Source organism: Cherax quadricarinatus, chromosome 44 (assembly GCF_038502225.1).
Source record: "Cherax quadricarinatus isolate ZL_2023a chromosome 44, ASM3850222v1, whole genome shotgun sequence".
In the NCBI taxonomy this organism is placed as follows: domain Eukaryota; kingdom Metazoa; phylum Arthropoda; class Malacostraca; order Decapoda; family Parastacidae; genus Cherax; species Cherax quadricarinatus.
The window spans coordinates 15,388,679-15,407,872 of NC_091335.1; the positions used below are offsets into that span (position 1 = coordinate 15,388,679).

A 19,194-nucleotide genomic window follows, 5' to 3' on the forward strand; every position below is an offset into this window, starting at 1 on the left:
TAGTTTTGGATATCATTGTGTACACTGGCAGTAATACTTTGAGAAATACATACCATGAAGTTATTGGGTATCTCTGGTGATGTGGTTCGAACAATGATGGAACCATATCTTGGTAAGGGGCATATGTTATTTACTGATAACTAGTAAACAAGCCCCTTACTCAGTGATTTCTTGCGAGCGAACTTGACAGACGTGTATGGCACAGTGCGTCGTAATCATAAACATATGCCAAGGTTCGACGCTGGCACTCGCAGAGGCGAGGTACAAGCCTTTGCTGCCAATGACATCATGGCATTTCGGTGGCGTGACAAACGTGATGTCACATTGTTGACATCAGTTCACAGAAACAAAATGGTACCCAGTGGCAAGGACAACAGAGAGACCAATGAACCCATTCTAAAGCCTGCAGCTGTCATGGACTACAACCTCAATATGCGCTTAGTGGACAAATGTGACATGCAGATTGGGTTTGCAGACTGTGTACGCAAGAGTTATAAGCGGTATATAAAACTTTTTTTCCATCTTGTTGATATCTCTATGCTAAATGCTTATAACATATACAAGTTGAAGACCAACAAAACACCAAAATATGGTGAATTTTGCCTGTCAGTAATCAGACAAATAATTGCAAAGTACCAAGGAGCAACTCCTGCAATAGACCAGCGCCCACACACGTCATCTCGTTTCAGGCCTGGTGATCACAACCCCATACAACTGCCTCCTACTACTGCCAAGAAAAATGCTCAGAAGAGGTGTTATGTATGTATGCATACCACAAAACGCCCACAAACACACAGAGACACTCGTTTTATGTGTGAGGAGTGTGAAGTGCCCCTCTGCATATACCCATGTTTCAAAGAGTTCCACAAGCTGCAGCAGTTCTAGGAACGTGTTTAGTGACTGTACATACGTATATATATTATGGAACAATAGTAATAAACATTGTTTTGTATTGTTTGTTTGTGTAAACAAAGTGTATACACAAACTAATAGTGATAAAGTTTGTTCTGTTATTGTGTTGTAAACAATGAGTGTATATTTGAAGAATGCACCTTACATTGGTCTCACAGGCCACATAAGTTACCTGGAACAGAAAAATATTGAAAAATGCAAGAAACCTTTGAATTAGAGTAAATAAAAGAATACCAGGTGGGCGGCAGTCGCCGCTGTTGCCGTATGCACGTCACTTTCTGCGAACTTTGGGGCTCTATATCTCGGTAAGTACTGATGGCAAAATTTTTTTATTAGGCTTAAAACACTCACAAAAATATTCCTAACATTTTCATAAGAAATTTTTTTTTTTTTTCGAATATTTGGCGACATAGAATGACAGTTTCAGAGAGGGGCCTGAAACAGTCAAAGGGTTAATTGAGCTATGTGTAGAAAAAGATTTGGTAATAAATAATACATATTTTATGAAAAAGAGGATAAATAAATATACAAGGTATGATGTAGCACGTAATGAAAGTAGTTTGTTAGATTATGTATTGGTGGATAAAAGGTTGATGGGTAGGCCTCAGGATGTACATGTTTATAGAGGGGCAACTGATATACCGGATCATTATTTACTTGTAGCTACAGTTAGAGTAAGAAGTTGACAGGACAAAAGGAAAATGGCAACAACAAGTAAGAGAGAAGTGAAAGTGTATAAACTAAGGTAGGAAGAAGTTAGGGCGAGATATAAGCAGCTATTGACAGAAAGGTGGGCTAGTGCAAGTATGAGCAGTGGGGGGGTTGAAGAGGGATGGAATAGTTTTAAAAATGCAGTATTAGAAAGTGGGGCAGAAGTTTGTGGCTATAGGAGGGTGGGTGCAGGAGGAAAGAGGAGTGATTGGTGGAATGATGAAGTAAAGGGTGTGATAAACGAGAAAAAGGTAGCTTAAGAGAGGTTTTTACAAATCAGAAGTGTTATAAGAAGGGCAGAGTATATGGAGAGTAAAAGAAAGATGAAGAGAGTGGTGAGAGAGTGCAAAAGGAGAGCAGATAATAGAGTGGGAGAGGAACTGTCAAGAAATTTTAATGAAAACAAGAAAAAATTTTGGAGCGAGATAAACAAGCTAGGAAAGTCTAGGGAATGAATGGATTTGTCAGTTAAAAACAGTGTAGAAAAGTTAGTAGATGGGGAGCTGGAAGCATTGGGTAGATGGTAGGATATTTTGAGGAACTTTTAAATGTCATTGAAGTAAGGGAGGCAGTAATTTCATGCACTAGTCTGGGAGGTATAACATCTTTTAGGCATTACGTAGAATGAAAGGAGGTAAAGCAGCTGGAACTGATGGGATCATGACAGAAATGCTAAAAGCAGGGGGAGATATAGTGTTGGAATGGTTGGCATTTTTGTTTAATAAATGTATGAAAGAGGGGAGGGTACCTAGGCATTGGCAGAGAGCTTGTATAGTAGCTTTATATAAAGGAAAGGGGGACAAAAGTGACTGTAAAAATTATAGGGGAATAAGTTTACTGAGTATACCAGTAGTAGGTTGGTAGACAGCAACCACCCAGGGAAGTACTACCGTCCTGCCAGATGACTGTGAAACAAAAACCTGTAACTGTTTTGCATGATGGTAGGATTGCTGGTTTCTTTTTCTTTTTCTGTCTCATAAACACGCTAGATAACAGGGATATCTTGCTACTCCTACTTACACTTTGGTCACACTTCACAGACACGCACATGCATATATATATATACATACATCTAGGTTTTTCTCCTTTTTCTAAATAGCTCTTGTTCTTTTTTATTTCTTCTATTGTCCATGGGGAAGTGGAAAAGAATCTTTCCTCCGTAAGCCATGCGTGTCGTATGAGGCGACTAAAATGCCGGGAGCAATGGGCTAGTAACCCCTTCTCCTGTATACATTTACTAAAAAAGAGAAGAAGAAAAACTTTATAAAATTGGGATGCTTAAATGTGCGTGGATGTAGTGCGGATGACAAGAAACAGATGATTGCTGATGTTATGAATGAAAAGAAGTTGGATGTCCTGGCTCTAAGCGAAACAAAGCTGAAGGGGGTAGGAGAATTTCAGTGGGGGGAAATAAATGGGATTAAATCTGGAGTATCTGAGAGAGTTAGAGCAAAGGAAGGGGTAGCAGTAATGTTAAATGATCAGTTATGGAAGGAGAAAAGAGAATATGAATGTGTAAATTCAAGAATTATGTGGATTAAAGTAAAGGTTGGATGTGAGAAGTGGGTCATAATAAGCGTGTATGCACCTGGAGAAGAGAGGAATGCAGAGGAGAGAGAGAGATTTTGGGAGATGTTAAGTGAATGTATAGGAGCCTTTGAACCAAGTGAGAGAGTAATTGTGGTAGGGGACCTGAATGCTAAAGTAGGAGAAACTTTTAGAGAGGGTGTGGTAGGTAAGTTTGGGGTGCCAGGTGTAAATGATAATGGGAGCCCTTTGATTGAACTTTGTATAGAAAGGGGTTTAGTTATAGGTAATACATATTTTAAGAAAAAGAGGATAAATAAGTATACACGATATGATGTAGGGCGAAATGACAGTAGTTTGTTGGATTATGTATTGGTAGATAAAAGACTGTTGAGTAGACTTCAGGATGTACATGTTTATAGAGGGGCCACAGATATATCAGATCACTTTCTAGTTGTAGCTACACTGAGAGTAAAAGGTAGATGGGATACAAGGAGAATAGAAGCATAAGGGAAGAGAGAGGTGAAGGTTTATAAACTAAAAGAGGAGGCAGTTAGGGTAAGATATAAACAGCTATTGGAGGATAGATGGGCTAATGAGAGCATAGGCAATGGGGTCGAAGAGGTATGGGGTAGGTTTAAAAATGTAGTGTTAGAGTGTTCAGCAGAAGTTTGTGGTTACAGGAAAGTGGGTGCAGGAGGGAAGAGGAGTGATTGGTGGAATGATGATGTAAAGAGAGTAGTAAGGGAGAAAAAGTTAGCATATGAGAAGTTTTTACAAAGTAGAAGTGATGCAAGGAGGGAAGAGTATATGGAGAAAAAGAGAGAGGTTAAGAGAGTGGTGAAGCAATGTAAAAAGAGAGCAAATGAGAGAGTGGGTGAGATGTTATCAACAAATTTTGTTGAAAATAAGAAAAAGTTTTGGAGTGAGATTAACAAGTTAAGAAAGCCTAGAGAACAAATGGATTTGTCAGTTAAAAATAGGAGAGAAGAGTTATTAAATGGAGAGTTAGAGGTATTGGGAAGATGGAGGGAATATTTTGAGGAATTGTTAAATGTTGATGAAGATAGGGAAGCTGTGATTTTGTGTATAGGGCAAGGAGGAATAACATCTTGTAGGAGTGAGGAAGAGCCAGTTGTGAGTGTGGGGGAAGTTCGTGAGGCAGTAGGTAAAATGAAAGGGGGTAAGGCAGCCGGGATTGATGGGATAAAGATAGAAATGTTAAAAGCAGGTGGGTATATAGTTTTGGAGTGGTTGGTGCAATTATTTAATAAATGTATGGAAGAGGGTAAGGTACCTAGGGATTGGCAGAGAGCATGCATAGTTCCTTTGTATAAAGGCAAAGGGGATAAAAGAGAGTGCAAAAATTATAGGGGGATAAGTCTGTTGAGTGTACCTGGTAAAGTGTATGGTAGAGTTATAATTGAAAGAATTAAGAGTAAGACGGAGAATAGGATAGCAGATGAACAAGGAGGCTTTAGGAAAGGTAGGGGGTGTGTGGACCAGGTGTTTACAGTGAAACACATAAGTGAACAGTATTTAGATAAGGCTAAAGAGGTCTTTGTGGCATTTATGGATTTGGAAAAGGCGTATGACAGGGTGGATAGGGGGGCAATGTGGCAGATGTTGCAAGTGTATGGTGTAGGAGGTAGGTTACTGAAAGCAGTGAAGAGTTTTTACGAGGATAGTGAGGCTCAAGTTAGAGTATGTAGGAAAGAGGGAAATTTTTTCCCAGTAAAAGTAGGCCTTACACAAGGATGTGTGATGTCACCGTGGTTGTTTAATATATTTATAGATGGGGTTGTAAGAGAAGTAAATGCGAGGGTCTTGGCAAGAGGCGTGGAGTTAAAAGATAAAGAATCACACACAAAGTGGGAGTTGTCACAGTTGCTCTTTGCTGATGACACTGTGCTCTTGGGAGATTCTGAAGAGAAGCTGCAGAGATTGGTGGATGAATTTGGTAGGGTGTGCAAAAGAAGAAAATTAAAGGTGAATACAGGAAAGAGTAAGGTTATGAGGATAACAAAAAGATTAGGTGATGAAAGATTGAATATCAGATTGGAGGGAGAGAGTATGGAGGAGGTGAACGTATTCAGATATTTGGGAGTGGACGTGTCAGCGGATGGGTCTATGAAAGATGAGGTGAATCATAGAATTGATGAGGGAAAAAGAGTGAGTGGTGCACTTAGGAGTCTGTGGAGACAAAGAACTTTGTCCTTGGAGGTAAAGAAGGGAATGTATGAGAGTATAGTTTTACCAACGCTCTTATATGGGTGTGAAGCGTGGGTGATGAATGTTGCAGCGAGGAGAAGGCTGGAGGCAGTGGAGATGTCATGTCTGAGGGCAATGTGTGGTGTGAATATAATGCAGAGAATTCGTAGTTTGGAAGTTAGGAGGAGGTGCGGGATTACCAAAACTGTTGTCCAGAGGGCTGAGGAAGGGCTGTTGAGGTGGTTCGGACATGTAGAGAGAATGGAGCGAAACAGAATGACTTCAAGAGTGTATCAGTCTGTAGTGGAAGGAAGGCGGGGTAGGGGTCGGCCTAGGAAGGGTTGGAGGGAGGGGGTAAAGGAGGTTTTGTGTGCGAGGGGCTTGGACTTCCAGCAGGCATGCGTGAGCGTGTTTGATAGGAGTGAATGGAGACAAATGGTTTTTAATACTTGACGTGCTGTTGGAGTGTGAGCAAAGTAACATTTATGAAGGGATTCAGGGAAACCGGCAGGCCGGACTTGAGTCCTGGAGATGGGAAGTACAGTGCCTGCACTCTGAAGGAGGGGTGTTAATGTTGCAGTTTAAAAACTGTACTGTAAAGCACCCTTCTGGCAAGACAGTGATGGAGCGAATGATGGTGAAAGTTTTTCTTTTTCGGGCCACCCTGCCTTGGTGGGAATCGGCCAGTGTGATAATAATAATAAAACCAGGAAAAATGTACAGGAGGGTTATTACTGAGAGAATTAGAGGTAAGACAGAGAGTAGGATTGCAGATGAGCAAGGAGGCTTTAGAGTGGGTAGGGGATGTGTAGATCAAGTGTTTACATTGAAGCATATATGTGAACAGTATTCAGATAAAGGTAGGGAAGGTTTCATTGCATTTATGGCTTTAGAAAAGGCATATGATAGAGTGGATAGAGGAGCAATGTGGCAGATGTTGCAAGTATATGGAATAGGTTACTAGTAAGTTATTAAATGCTGTAAAGAGTTTTTATGAGGATAGTGAGGCTCAGGTTAGAGTGTGTAGAAAAGATAGATTACTTCCTGGTAAAAGTAGGTCTTAGACAGGGATGTGTAATGTCACCATAATTGTTTAATATATTTACAGATGGGGTTGTAAAAGAAGTAAATGCTAGGGTGTTGGGTAGAGGGGTGGGATTTAATTATGGGGAATCAAGTACAAAATGGGAGTTGACACAGTTACTTTTTGCTGATGATACTGTGCTTATGGGAGATTCTAAAGAAAAGTTGCAAAGGTTAGTGGACGAGTTTGGGTGGGTGTGTAAAGGTAGAAAGTTGAAAGTGAACATAGAAAAGAGTAAGGTGATGAGGGCATCAATGATTTAGATAAAGAAAAAATTGGATATCACATTGGAAAAAGAGAGTATGGAAGAAGTGAATGTTTTCAGATATTTAGGAGTTGATGTGTCAGCAGATGTGTTTATGAAGAATGAGGTTAACCATAGAATTGATGAAGTTAAAAAGGTGAGTGGTGCACTGAGGTATATGTGGAGACAAAAAACGTTATCTATGGAGGCAAAGAAGGGAATGTATGAAAGTACAGTGGTACCAACTCTTTTATATGGGTGTGAAGCTTGGGTTGTAAATGCTACAGCGAGGAGGTAGCTGGAGGCAGTGGAGATGTCCTGTCTAAGAGCAATGTGTGGTGTAAATATTATGCTGAATATTTGAAGTGTGGAAATTAGGAGAAGGTGTAGAGTTAATAAAAGTATTAGTCAGAGGGGTGAAGAAGGGTTGTTGAGGTGGCTTGGTCATTTAGAGAGAATGGATCAAAGTAGAATGACACGGAGAGCGTATAAATCTGAAGGGGAAGGAAGGCGGTGTAGGGGTCGTCCTCAAAAAGGCTGGAGGGGGTAAAGGAGGTTTTGTGGGCGAGGGGCTTGGACTTCCAGGAAGGATGCATGAGCGTGTTAGAGAGGAGTAAATGGAGACGAATGATTTTTGGGACCTGACGAGCTGTTGGAGTGTGAGCAGGGTAATATTTAGTGAAAGGATTCAGGGAAACCAGTTTTTTTATATAGCCGGACTTGAGTACGTATTGGAAATGGGAAGTACAATGCCTGCACTTTAAAGGAAGGGTTTGGGATATTGGCAGTTTGGAGGGATAAGTTATATATGATTATAAATGCTTCTAAACTGTTGTATCTGAGTGCCTCTGCAAAAACAGTGATTATGCATGAGTGAGGTGAAAGTGTTTTTGGGTCACCCTGCCTTGGTGAGAGATGGCCAACTTGTTAAAAAAAAAGTACCTAATTTATAACTTTTAAGTAATGTACAGTATAAGGGTTTCTACATTTAACCCTTTGAGGGTCGACAGGCCCTCTCTGAGACTTCTCAGGGTCGGCCAAATTTAAAAAAAAAATAATTTTATCTTATGAAAAGATAGAGAATCTTTTCCCTATCATAATGACACCAAATGTTTGAAATTTGATGGAAAACTTAAGGAATTATGCTCTTGCGAATCAGCGGTCTCGGCAATGTTTACGCATCGGCGATTTTGCCCACTTTGAGCCCCATTTTCCGCCAATTCCACTGTACTAGTCGACAAGAAACATGAATATTTCGCTAGAACTCCATTTTTTCTATCAAATGAGTGCAAGAAACCACCCATTTATCAATTTCAACTATCCAATACAGTGGTCAGAATTTAGCAATTTTGCCAATTTCACACAAATTTCAAAAGATGCCAATTTCTGAATAGGGTCCAGAATAAACAAGAAAGACATTCCTGGCACTAAAATGACATTTCCTCTGTTCATTAGTCACGTCTCAAGGCCCCTCTTACATTCTTTTGCTTTCCACTTTGAATTTTTATTCTCACAAAAAATAAAAGATTTACTGTTATGCAGACTACTGCATTAGTGTAAAAAATGGTATAAATAATATTGGCACACTTGCGAAAGAATATTAGACTCACCAGTTAACGTGTATTGGACGCTTGGCATGATTTGTTTACTTTTGAACTTTGGTAAAAATCGAAAATTTCTGCTACTTTGAGCTCAATTTCAAGGTACTTTTCATTGTAAAACCAGTCAAAATCATCTCAATTTCTGTAATATGTCTTCCATTCTATAAAATGAGACCAAGAAAACTAGAATATAACAATAAATACCATACGAAAATACAGTGCAAAGTCGCTGTTTTATTCCAAAAAACGGTCAAAGTTTTTTTTTTCTCATTATGCACTGTGTGCTGCAGGATTTTTTTTATACTGTGCACACTGACCACATAGACCCATTCTTTCATATGCAGGCCTACCAGCTTTCTCCCACTAGATTTGAGGGCGCTAGAATTTAGGCGTACTAGCACGTTAAAAACCCTGGGTTGTAAGCCGTACTTGTATGGCCGAAACCCTCAAAGGGTTAAGGCAGTATTGAACAGATACATCCCTGGCAAGATAAATGAACGCGAATTAAAATTTGAATATCGTTAGATGTCAAAGATAATACAGCTAGTAGCACAAGGTCTAGTTATAATTAGAACACTGTGGAAACTTACTGGACAGTGTTACACAGATCAAGTGCCTTGACAGTAGTCTCTGATGTACACTTGGGTTTCTCTTCACATTCTTTATCATCTAAAGACCATGACTGACCATATTCTTTGATGGTGGTTGCTAGTTTGCCATCAGGTTTAGTTTTGTCATCACTTGAGTCTCCTGTGTAAAAGCCACACAACCCATCCACCTTATTCAGTAGGTGATCGCCAAGCTGTAGAATGGAAGTGCTGTATCAAACTACCTTATTTCTATTAACACTGACTTTTATCAGAAATATACCCAAAACTTGATCGTTATACGTTCAGATAAACTACATATGTAATTTATAATACATTGGAACTAGGAAAGTTAAGACTAAGTATAGGACAATGCTGGAACTTCACTGTGCATACTACATACAACTCTCTACTGTGCATACTATATATACTGGATATTAAATTCTATTATCAGTCTTACCTTGAAACTCTTTCTTGACAGTTGCAACAGAACTCACAGGCATAATACTAGACACAAAAACCTTTATTATATTCCCAGCATCTGTAAAAACTCAATGTGCATAAAAGGACCTAAAATCTGGAACTCTTTATCTGACAACTTGTCTCTCTCTCTTTCAGCCAGCAGCTTCAAAGCTACTGTTAAAAAACACCTCCTTTCCCTAATGTGATCCTAACAATTTATTATGTTGAGCAATTATTTCAACCAGTACTGTCCCTGTCTGTGTCTATCATTCATTGAACTCATGCATCTAGCTTCATCCTCAATAATTATTTATCGAATTACTAAAACCTCCAATATTTAAAAAAAAAAATGTGTATTCTAATTTTCATATACATACACTTGTAATCATAATTTAGTTTTAAGGCAGCCTGAAATGCTTTGCATAACAAGGGACCTTCTATAAACTAGTTGTCAATCACCTTAATTGTATAATATACTGTACTCCACTTTGTTAAGAGGTATACTGCAATAAAAAACTAAACTGTGTAATATATGTGCCACATAGGTACTGTACATTACCTATACTGTCATTCACTGTCTCTCAAGTCCTTAGAGTAAACACCAAGCTTGTGGACTGTACTCTTGTATCCACTCTTGCACCATTCATCACAGACTTTTGTAATCCCTCCTCTTTCCAATCCTTCCTCATAGACTTTTGTATCCCTCCTCTCTCCAATCCTTCCTCATAGACTCTTGTACCCCTCCTATCTCCAATCCTTCCTCATAGACTCTTGTATTCCTCCTCTTTCCAATCCTTCCTCACAGACTCTTGTATCCCTCCTCTCTCCAATCCTTCCTTACAGACTCTTGTATTCTTCCTCTCTCTAATCCTTCCTCATAAACTCTTGTATCCCCCTCCAACCATTCCTCAGATTCTTGTATCCCTCTCTCTACAATCATTCCTCATTGACTCTTGTATACCCTTTTGCCAACGATTTCTCATAGACTCTTGTATCCTCTCTCCACTCCAACCATTCCTGGAATGATCCCTTCTCCTCCTACCATTAACCCTAGATTTTTATGCCGTTTTCATCAATCCATCCCTGTCCATCTTCTCTACATGTTCAAACCACTTCAGCCACCCCTCCTCACCTCTCTGAATTATATCCTTGGTCACTCCACACTGCCTTCTAATTTTTATGCTATGAATTCTCTGCATAATATTCACACCATGCACTGCTCTCAAACATGACACCTCCACTGCTTCTTGCATTATAACAGTTTACAAAAAAGGTTTGTTTAAATCTGCTTTAAAATATACCGAGTTTTTACTTACAATAATATTGACATTCATCTCAACATTCCACTCAACACTGAAGCTGTGTGTTTTAGACTCAAAGTAGATGGAATCTCCAACTCGAGAGACACTGAAGGTGTTAGTAGACTTGCCAATATGCTGAGCCTGCAGAAGATATTCAAAGATTACTGGCAATATATATAAATACAATGACATAGTTATTAGGATAGAAATACTGAAAGTACATGTAGGTGGTTAAAACTTAAAAGCTAATAATCAGACTTATATCTAAAGCCATACCATCCAAAGATAGTAACATAATGAACTTATTAAGGATAGTAGGTAGCCACAGACCTGGCATTAAAAATTTTGTTTTGCAATTCCTTTGAAAGTTGAACTGAAAGAATGCCTTGATATAGTGTATATATGACATGTAAAGAGTTTTTATGAGGTTAGTGAGGCTCAGGTTAGGGTGTATAGGAGAGAGGGAGATTAATTTCTAGTAAAAGTAGGCCTTAGACAGGGGTGTGTAATGTCACCATGGTTGTTTAACATATAGATGGAGTTGTAAAAGAAGTAAATGCTAGGGTGTTAGAGAGAAGGGCAAGATTAAATTATGGGAAATCAAATACCAAATGGGAGCAGCCACAGTTACTTTCTGCTGATGATGTTGTGCTTTTGGAGATTCTAAAGAGAAGGTGCAAAAGTCAGTGAATGTGTTTGGGAGGGAGTGTAAACAAAAAAAGTTGAAAGTGAACATAGATAAGAGTAAGGTGATGAGGGTATCAAACAAGTTAGGTAAAGAAAAATTGGATATCACATTGCATGGCGGGAGTATGGAAGAAGTGAATGTGTTCAGATATTTAGGAGTAGATTTGTCAGCAGATGGGTTTATGAAGGATGAGGTTAACCAAAGAACTGATGAAGAAAAAAAGATGAGTGGTGCACTGAGGTTTCTGTGGAGACAAAAACCATTATCCATGGAGGAAAAGAAGGGAATGTATGAGAGTATAGCAGTACCAACACTCTTATATGGGTGTGAAGCATGGGTTGTGAATGCTGCAGCAAGGAGGAGGCTGGAGGCAGTGGAGATGTCGTGTCTACGGGCAACACGTGGTGTAAATTTTATGCAGAGAATTCATAGTGTGGAAATTAGGAGGAGGTGTGGAGTTACAAAAATTATTGTTCAGAGGGCTGAAGAGGGGTAATTGAGGTGGTTTAGTTATTCAGAGAGGATGGAGCAAAACAGAATGACTTGGAGGGTGTATAAATCTGTAGTGGAGGGAAGGAGGGCAGGGGTCATCCAAGGAAAAGATGGAGGGAGGGGGTAAAAGATGTTTTGTGCACAAAGCTCCTGGACATGCAGCAGGCATGTGTGAACATGTTAGATAAGAATGAATGGTGATGAATGGTTTTTAGGACCTGACAAGCTGCTGGAGCATGAGCAGGGTAATATTTTGGAAAGGGATTCTGGGAAACTGGTTAGCTGGACTTGAGCCCTGGAGGTGGGAAGCACAATGCCTGCACTTTAAAGGAGGGGTTTGAGATTTTGGCTGTTTAGAGTGACATCTGAAATGTCATATCTAGGCACCTCTGCAAAGACAGTGATTATGTATGAATGATGGTGAAAGTGTTTCTTTCTTTTTTGGGTCACCCTGCCTTGGTGGGAGATGGCTAGAGTGTTGAAAAAAAAAATGACATGACAGACCTGCAGATAGTATGAAAAATAAGAGAAAATCATTAATCTTAAAACATACAGCAAAATAAATTTTCCAATGGTCATTTCAATGACAGTCTAAGGTTTTATATCCAATAAATGACAGTCTAAGGTTTTATATCCAATAAATGACAGTCTAAGGTTTTATATCCAATAAATGACAGTCTAAGGTTTTATATCCAATAAATGTACATTATACCATCTTATTACTGTACATTAAAATTATGCTTGAACTGCATGATTTTTTGTATAGTCCATTTTTTCAAAGTAAATAAATATATAATAAAAACCTGTATAATAAAAAGTACAGCTATTTTATTTCTCAGCAATGCAAAGGCTGTAATTTTTGGAATTAGGTAAAGACAATTAATATGCTGAAACAGTACACTTGACATGATAAATAAAGGCACCATTATTTTTCAAGAGATTACATTTTCTATAAACAGATACAGTACATCAATTCCTTCTATAACATTTTCTTTTTTATTTACATTTATTTCTAATAAAAGTTATTAGAAATTCACCATTACACAGCTGTGAAGATACAACCATCAATCATGCTGAGACTTTTTATCCATAACACAACTCTTCCTAGCTTTATCAAAAAAATTACACTACCCATCTCCCACCAAAAAAGTGATCCAAAGCAAAAATTATATTGATCAACACTCATTCAACAGCTCTTATCAAAAGTATGTAGAAATCACAGTTCATCAGACATTACATTTCCATAATAAATTAACTAAATGTCAGCTTCATATTTTTTTACCTATGGGTGCTGACTTGTGGGATATTTTACATATTCCTAAAATTAGTTATAAAATACATGACACTCAGAAATGCATAAGAACTACAATAACATCAATATAAATGAAAACAAATATTCATTAAACTTGATATATATAGTAATATCAATGCTAATTTATATAGTGTATGAGTGCCTTACCTGAGTAACAGTATATGTGTTTTCATCCCACACAATAAGAAGATCTGGTCGAAGAATCATCTGCTTGTCTTCTTGTGTAATATTGAGGTAACGGTCACACTTATTGCTCTCAGAACAGTTCTTGTGCACTACAAAAAAGAACCCACATGTCAAAGGATCAAAATATTACATCAATACTTATTATAAAGTAAAGTATACTAATTAAGAAGATCCTTCCGTTCATTTACCAGAAATAAAGTTATAAAGAAGAGTGAAAAGTGAAAAAGATACTTACATAGGAGAGAGTGAAAGTGGGTAAGGAACAGTGAATGAATACAAGGAAGATGGTAAGGGAGAATGAGTTAGCATTGAGAAAGAAGAAAAGGGAAAGTTAGTTACCATGAGAAAAAAGGAAAGGATGAATGAGTGTAAGAGAGTAATGGAAAGAATGTATGGTAGAGTAGATAAGTGCTATACAGTACAAAACATTGTATAGTTGATACCACAAAACTGGAGAAGGGAGGCAACAGAGGATAGCAATATCTGCATTTTAATTAACCCGAGCCCAGTCATGCTAGCCAATACTGTAAATGCCGAATTACAGAAAATATCAACCTGGATGAGGACTAACAAACTTACACTAAACATTGACAAAACCTACTTCATTCAGTTTGGAAACAGAGCTGCAGATGTCCCTCTTAACATAATGATAAACGGATCACCTATCACAAAGCTAACAGAGGGAAAATTCTTAGGAATCCACCTTGATAATAGACTCAAATTTCATACACATATACAACAAATTTCTAAGAAAATTTCCAAGACCGTAGGCATACTATCGAAGATACGTTACTATGTTCCACAGTCAGCACTCCTGGCCCTGTATCACTCTCTTATTTACCCCTATCTCACCTATGGAATTTATGCATGGGGCTCAACAACAATTAACCACCTCAGACCACTAATTATCCAACAAAAGGCTGCAGTCAGAATGATAACAAATTCCCACTACAGGCAGCACACTCCACCAATATTCAAAACACTTAACCTACTCACCATACAAAACATCCATACTTATTACTGCACCTATTACATACATAGAACACTTAACTCTGATATTAACCCTCCCCTCAAACATCTGCTTGCCAACCTCAACAGAACTCATGACCATAACACAAGACACAGATCACTCTTTGATGTTCCTCATGTCCATCTTACGCTATGCAAAAACTCAATGCACATCAAAGGCCCTAAAATCTGGAATTCATTACCTGTAAATATAAAAGAAACACTACCTGTTTATAAATTCAAGTCTCTTCTCGAAGATCAGTTACTCACCCAAAACCAAATAAATACTGAATAACTGAACCTTATAAATTGTATATCCTAAATGTTTCTCACAATTACATCACATAAATGTTAAACATAAGACCCAATCTAACTTTGTTATTTTTTAAATACACTACCTAACAGAATACTCCATTCTACTGAATGTACAGCAATGCATGCAACCATATGACCTGTCTTTGTAATACTCATTTGTGCTTTATAGTTATCTGTTTACAATAATGTTTTATCACTGATTACATCTTTGCTTAGTTAATCTTAAGTAAATTTTAAGCCAGCCCGTAATGCTATGCATATAAGTGGCTTTGGCATGCTACTCTTACCTGTAATTTTTTGTACCTCTGTATTTTATTATCTTATTATCACACTGGCCTATTCCCACCAAGGCAGGGTGGCCCGAAAAAGAAAAACTTTCACCATCATTCACTCCATCACTGTCTTGCCAGAAGGGTGCTTTACACTACAGTTTTTAAACTGCAACATTAACACCCCTCCTTCAGAGTGCAGGCACTGTACTTCCCATCTCCAGGACTCAAGTCCGGCCTGCCGGTTTCCCTGAACCCCTTCATAAATGTTACTTTGCTCACACTCCAACAGCACGTCAAGTATTAAAAACCATTTGTCTCCATTCACTCCTATCAAACACGCTCACGCATGCCTGCTGGAAGTCCAAGCCCCTCGCACACAAAACCTCCTTTACCCCCTCCCTCCAACCTTTCCTAGGCCGACCCCTACCCCGCCTTCCTTCCATACCTCTGTATGTATGCTACAAATTATAAAATAAAATAAAATAAAATAAACCCCTATCACTATCATTCATGAAGATCTATGTAAGAGGGTTCAGGGTCACAGACACAGATCTATGGGTAAAAGTGCCGTGAGCAGCAAATTTTAGCCTAGAGAGAATGGGTGTGTGCAGTTTAAGAGAATCCTGCCCCATAGACATGATCTCCAGCTTTTCTTTTAAATTGATCATCAAGACTGACCTTCAACTCTAATACTTTCACGGATATACATCCTACACACAAGAGCTGGGATGTCACTTCATTTTAAAGTAACAGAGAGATAATGGAAAGAAACAGGAAACTCAACTCATGTTTTATTCTGACCAATTCTGTAATTAAATTAATAAACTTTTTTTAATACTTTAACTTCATACGAGGTTCTTACTAACAGCAGCAAAATTCTCACTCTGTAGCTTTTAATGACATCCCTGCAGAGAACATCAACCTAAGGACCAACCTTTGACTTTCACCATATTTCACAATCACAAAGTAGAATATGATCCTCATGATGAGTCACAGACATTCACCAGACTTCACAGGTTGTTAGGTAAGACACATATGCAACAGTTAGGTATCTTTATTTCGAAACGTTTTGCCTACACAGTAGGCTTCTTCAGTCGAGTACAGAAAAGTTGATAGAAGCAGAAGATACTTGAAGACGATGTAATCAGTCCATCACCCTTGAAGTTTTGAGGTGGTCAGTTCCTCAGTCTGGAGAAGAGTATTGTTCCATAGTCTGACACAATATGGAGTTGAAGTGACAGGATGGAGCCTTATATAATGCCAGGAGGTGAGATGTAGGCCACTAGTAGAGGTAAGAATATTGTCGTTGGAAGGTCAGGTCCCTCTCAAATCCAGCCATTCTCACTAGTAGAAGTTGACAAAGTTGATTTCAGGTCTGTACCAAGATACCCTTGTGTTGCAGTGTCTGACAGAGTGAACATTAAAATGGTATAAAATACCGACAGGTTGTTAGGTAAGACACCTCTACTAGTGGCCTACATCTCACCTCCTGGCGTTATATAAGGCTCCATCCTGTCACTTCAACTCCATATTGTTTCAGACTATGGAACAATACTCTTCTCCAGACTGAGGGACTGACCACCTCAAAACTTCAAGGGTGATGGACTGATTACATCGTCTTCAAGTATCTTCTGCTTCTATCAACTTTTCTGTACTCGACTGAAGAAGCCTACTGTGTAGGCGAAACGTTTCAAAATAAAGATACCTAACTGTTGCATATGTGTCTTACCTAACAACCTGTCGGTATTTTATACCATTTTAATGCTCAGACTTCACAGGTACTGAACATGTTTTGTGTATTAGAGTGAACACAACATGCATGAGGTCTGTGCTTTAACCAATAGAGGCAAAAGCCATGCATTAGCATTAGCCTCTAAATGCATCTTATGACCTATTTATATAAAGCCATGCATTAGCATTAGCCTCTAAATGCATCTTATGACCTATTTATATAAAGTGTAACTAAAAAATAGTATATTACAGGAGGGAAACTAATATTTGTAAATTTGCTATAGTTTTTGTCTTATTTGTATAATCTATCACAGACTCTCACTGCACTAATCTGTAGCATGAAGAGTCATTTTAACTTTGTGTATACATGTATATTCTTCTTACCTGAGATAGACCAGTCTTTATTGATTTTGTCCTCAGCCAGGATGTGATTACATGGCTCCATTTCATAAACAGAATCATCAAAAGAGCTGAAGGTACGCCCTTCCATCTTACATTCTGGGCTGATGACTCTTGGTAGGCCTGGAGTAGGCTCTGGTGGTGGTTGTCCAATGGGTTCTAATGATATAAAACAAATAATATGAGAAAGGTACAAAGACACAGTCTTAGTTTTGAGTGTGACATAAGATATTATGATCAAGTAACTGAACATTTTGAGTATTAATTAGTATTAGTAAAATAACTAACTGAAAACAGAATGCTGAGCCACATGTATTAGAAATTGATATAAGGCAATTAGACAGAGAAACAAAGTCAGGGGGAGGCATTTAAATATGTATAAAGTATGCTCAATAAACTGGAAGATCATAGAGCACTCTGCAAGAATTAATAACAGTTAACATAATCAGTAGTGTATGTGTGTGTACTCACCTATTTGTTGTTGCAAGGGTCAATTCTCAGATCCTGGCCCCACCTCTTAACTTGCCACTTTCCAAATTCACTCCCTCTTAGCCTCGTGGGCCCTATCATACTTACTCTTAAAACTATGTATGGAGCCTATTTCTACCACTTCTGGACCATGCTGAGACTTAATAAATACTTCTTAACTTCCCTATGGCTCATCTGTGACTTTAACTACTGTTTCTCACCTCTCAAATAGGTCAATTGCTTGTGCTCTCAGCTCACACACTGAGGTCTGGGGGGGTCAATCCCTGGTACAGGTGAAAACATTAGGACACATTTCCTTATAACACCTGCTGTCTATGTTCACCTATCAGTAAAATAGGTACCTGGGTGTTAGGTGACTGGTGTGGGTCACATTCTGGGAACAAAACTGACCTAATCTGCCTGAAATGCTCTGCATAATAAGGAACTTTCTATATAGTAGTACATATGTCATTGATGTCAGCTAGGCCTGTATACCTTATACATGTACTTGAAGAAATAAAGATTATTATTATTCTTATCCTTTTCTACATAATCAATTCCTGAGTATTTTGTATCTTGTTATCATGTCCCCCCCAGTTCTGCTATCCTCCAATGTCATTAGGTTCAATTCCACTAGTCTCTCCTTACAGCTCATGCTCTCTAGCTCAGCAACAAACCTTGTTGCATACCTCTGCAGTTTCATAACATGCATTTTCAAGTGTGTTTGCATGTGTGTGTTAATTTTTGTGTTTGTGTATGCATGTGTTTGTGAGTGTGAATTTATTGATAAGTGTCTATTTGTATATGTATATATGTTGATTTGTGTTTATGGTAATTTGTGTTTATTTATGTAATGTATATTGTGTGTGTTTATATTTGTGTGTATGATTATGTGTGTGTTTGTGTGTTCCTACATGCTTGTGTGAGTGTGTGCACTTGTAAGTCTGTGTGAATGTACTCACCTATTTGTACTCGCCTATTTGTGGTTGCAGGGGTCGAGTCCTAGCTCCTGGCCCTGCCTCTTCACCGGTTGCTACTGGGTCCTCTCTCTCCCCACTCCATGAGCTTTATCATACCTCGTCTTAAAACTATGTATGGTTCCTGCCTCCACTACATCACTTTCTAGGCTATTCCACTGCCTGACAACTCAATGGCTGAAGAAATACTTCCTAACATCTCTCTGACTCATCTGTGTCTTCAACTTCCAATTATGACCTCTTGTTTCTGTGTCCCCTCCCTGGAACATCCTGTCTTTGTCCACCTTGTCTATTCTGCGCAGTATTTTATATGTCGCTATCATAACTCCCCTGACCCTCCTGTCCTCTAGTGTCGTCAGGCCGATTTCCCTTAACCTTTCTTCATAAGACATTCCCCTTAGCTCTGGAACTAACCTTGTCGCAAACCTTTGCACTTTCTCTAGTTTCTTGATGTGCTTTATCAAGTGTGGGGTTCCAAACAGGTGCTGCATACTCCAGTATGGGCCTGACGTACACGGTGTACAGTGTCTTGAACGATTCTTTATTAAGGTATTGGAACGCTGTTCTCAGGTTTGCCAGGTGCCCATATGCTGCAGCAATTACCTGGTTGATGTGTGCTTCTGGAGACATGCTCAGTGTTATACTCACTCCAAGATCTTTCTCCTTGAGCGAGGTTTGCAGTCTTTGGCCACCTAGCCTATACTCT

At 38.7% G+C, this 19,194-nt stretch overlaps 1 protein-coding gene across 1 annotated transcript in view; it reads right to left on the reverse strand.

The window, feature by feature from the left end:
* Window positions 1–19,194, reverse strand: part of LOC128697451 (hemocytin-like) — a gene marked incomplete in the record, with an annotated part of 289,908 nt that overhangs the window by 51,273 nt on the left and 219,441 nt on the right. The window contains 4 exon segments of the mRNA XM_070094123.1: window positions 8,881–9,092; window positions 10,656–10,781; window positions 13,280–13,407; window positions 17,029–17,202. Of these exon segments, the coding sequence (XP_069950224.1) occupies window positions 8,881–9,092; window positions 10,656–10,781; window positions 13,280–13,407; window positions 17,029–17,202 (640 nt within the window).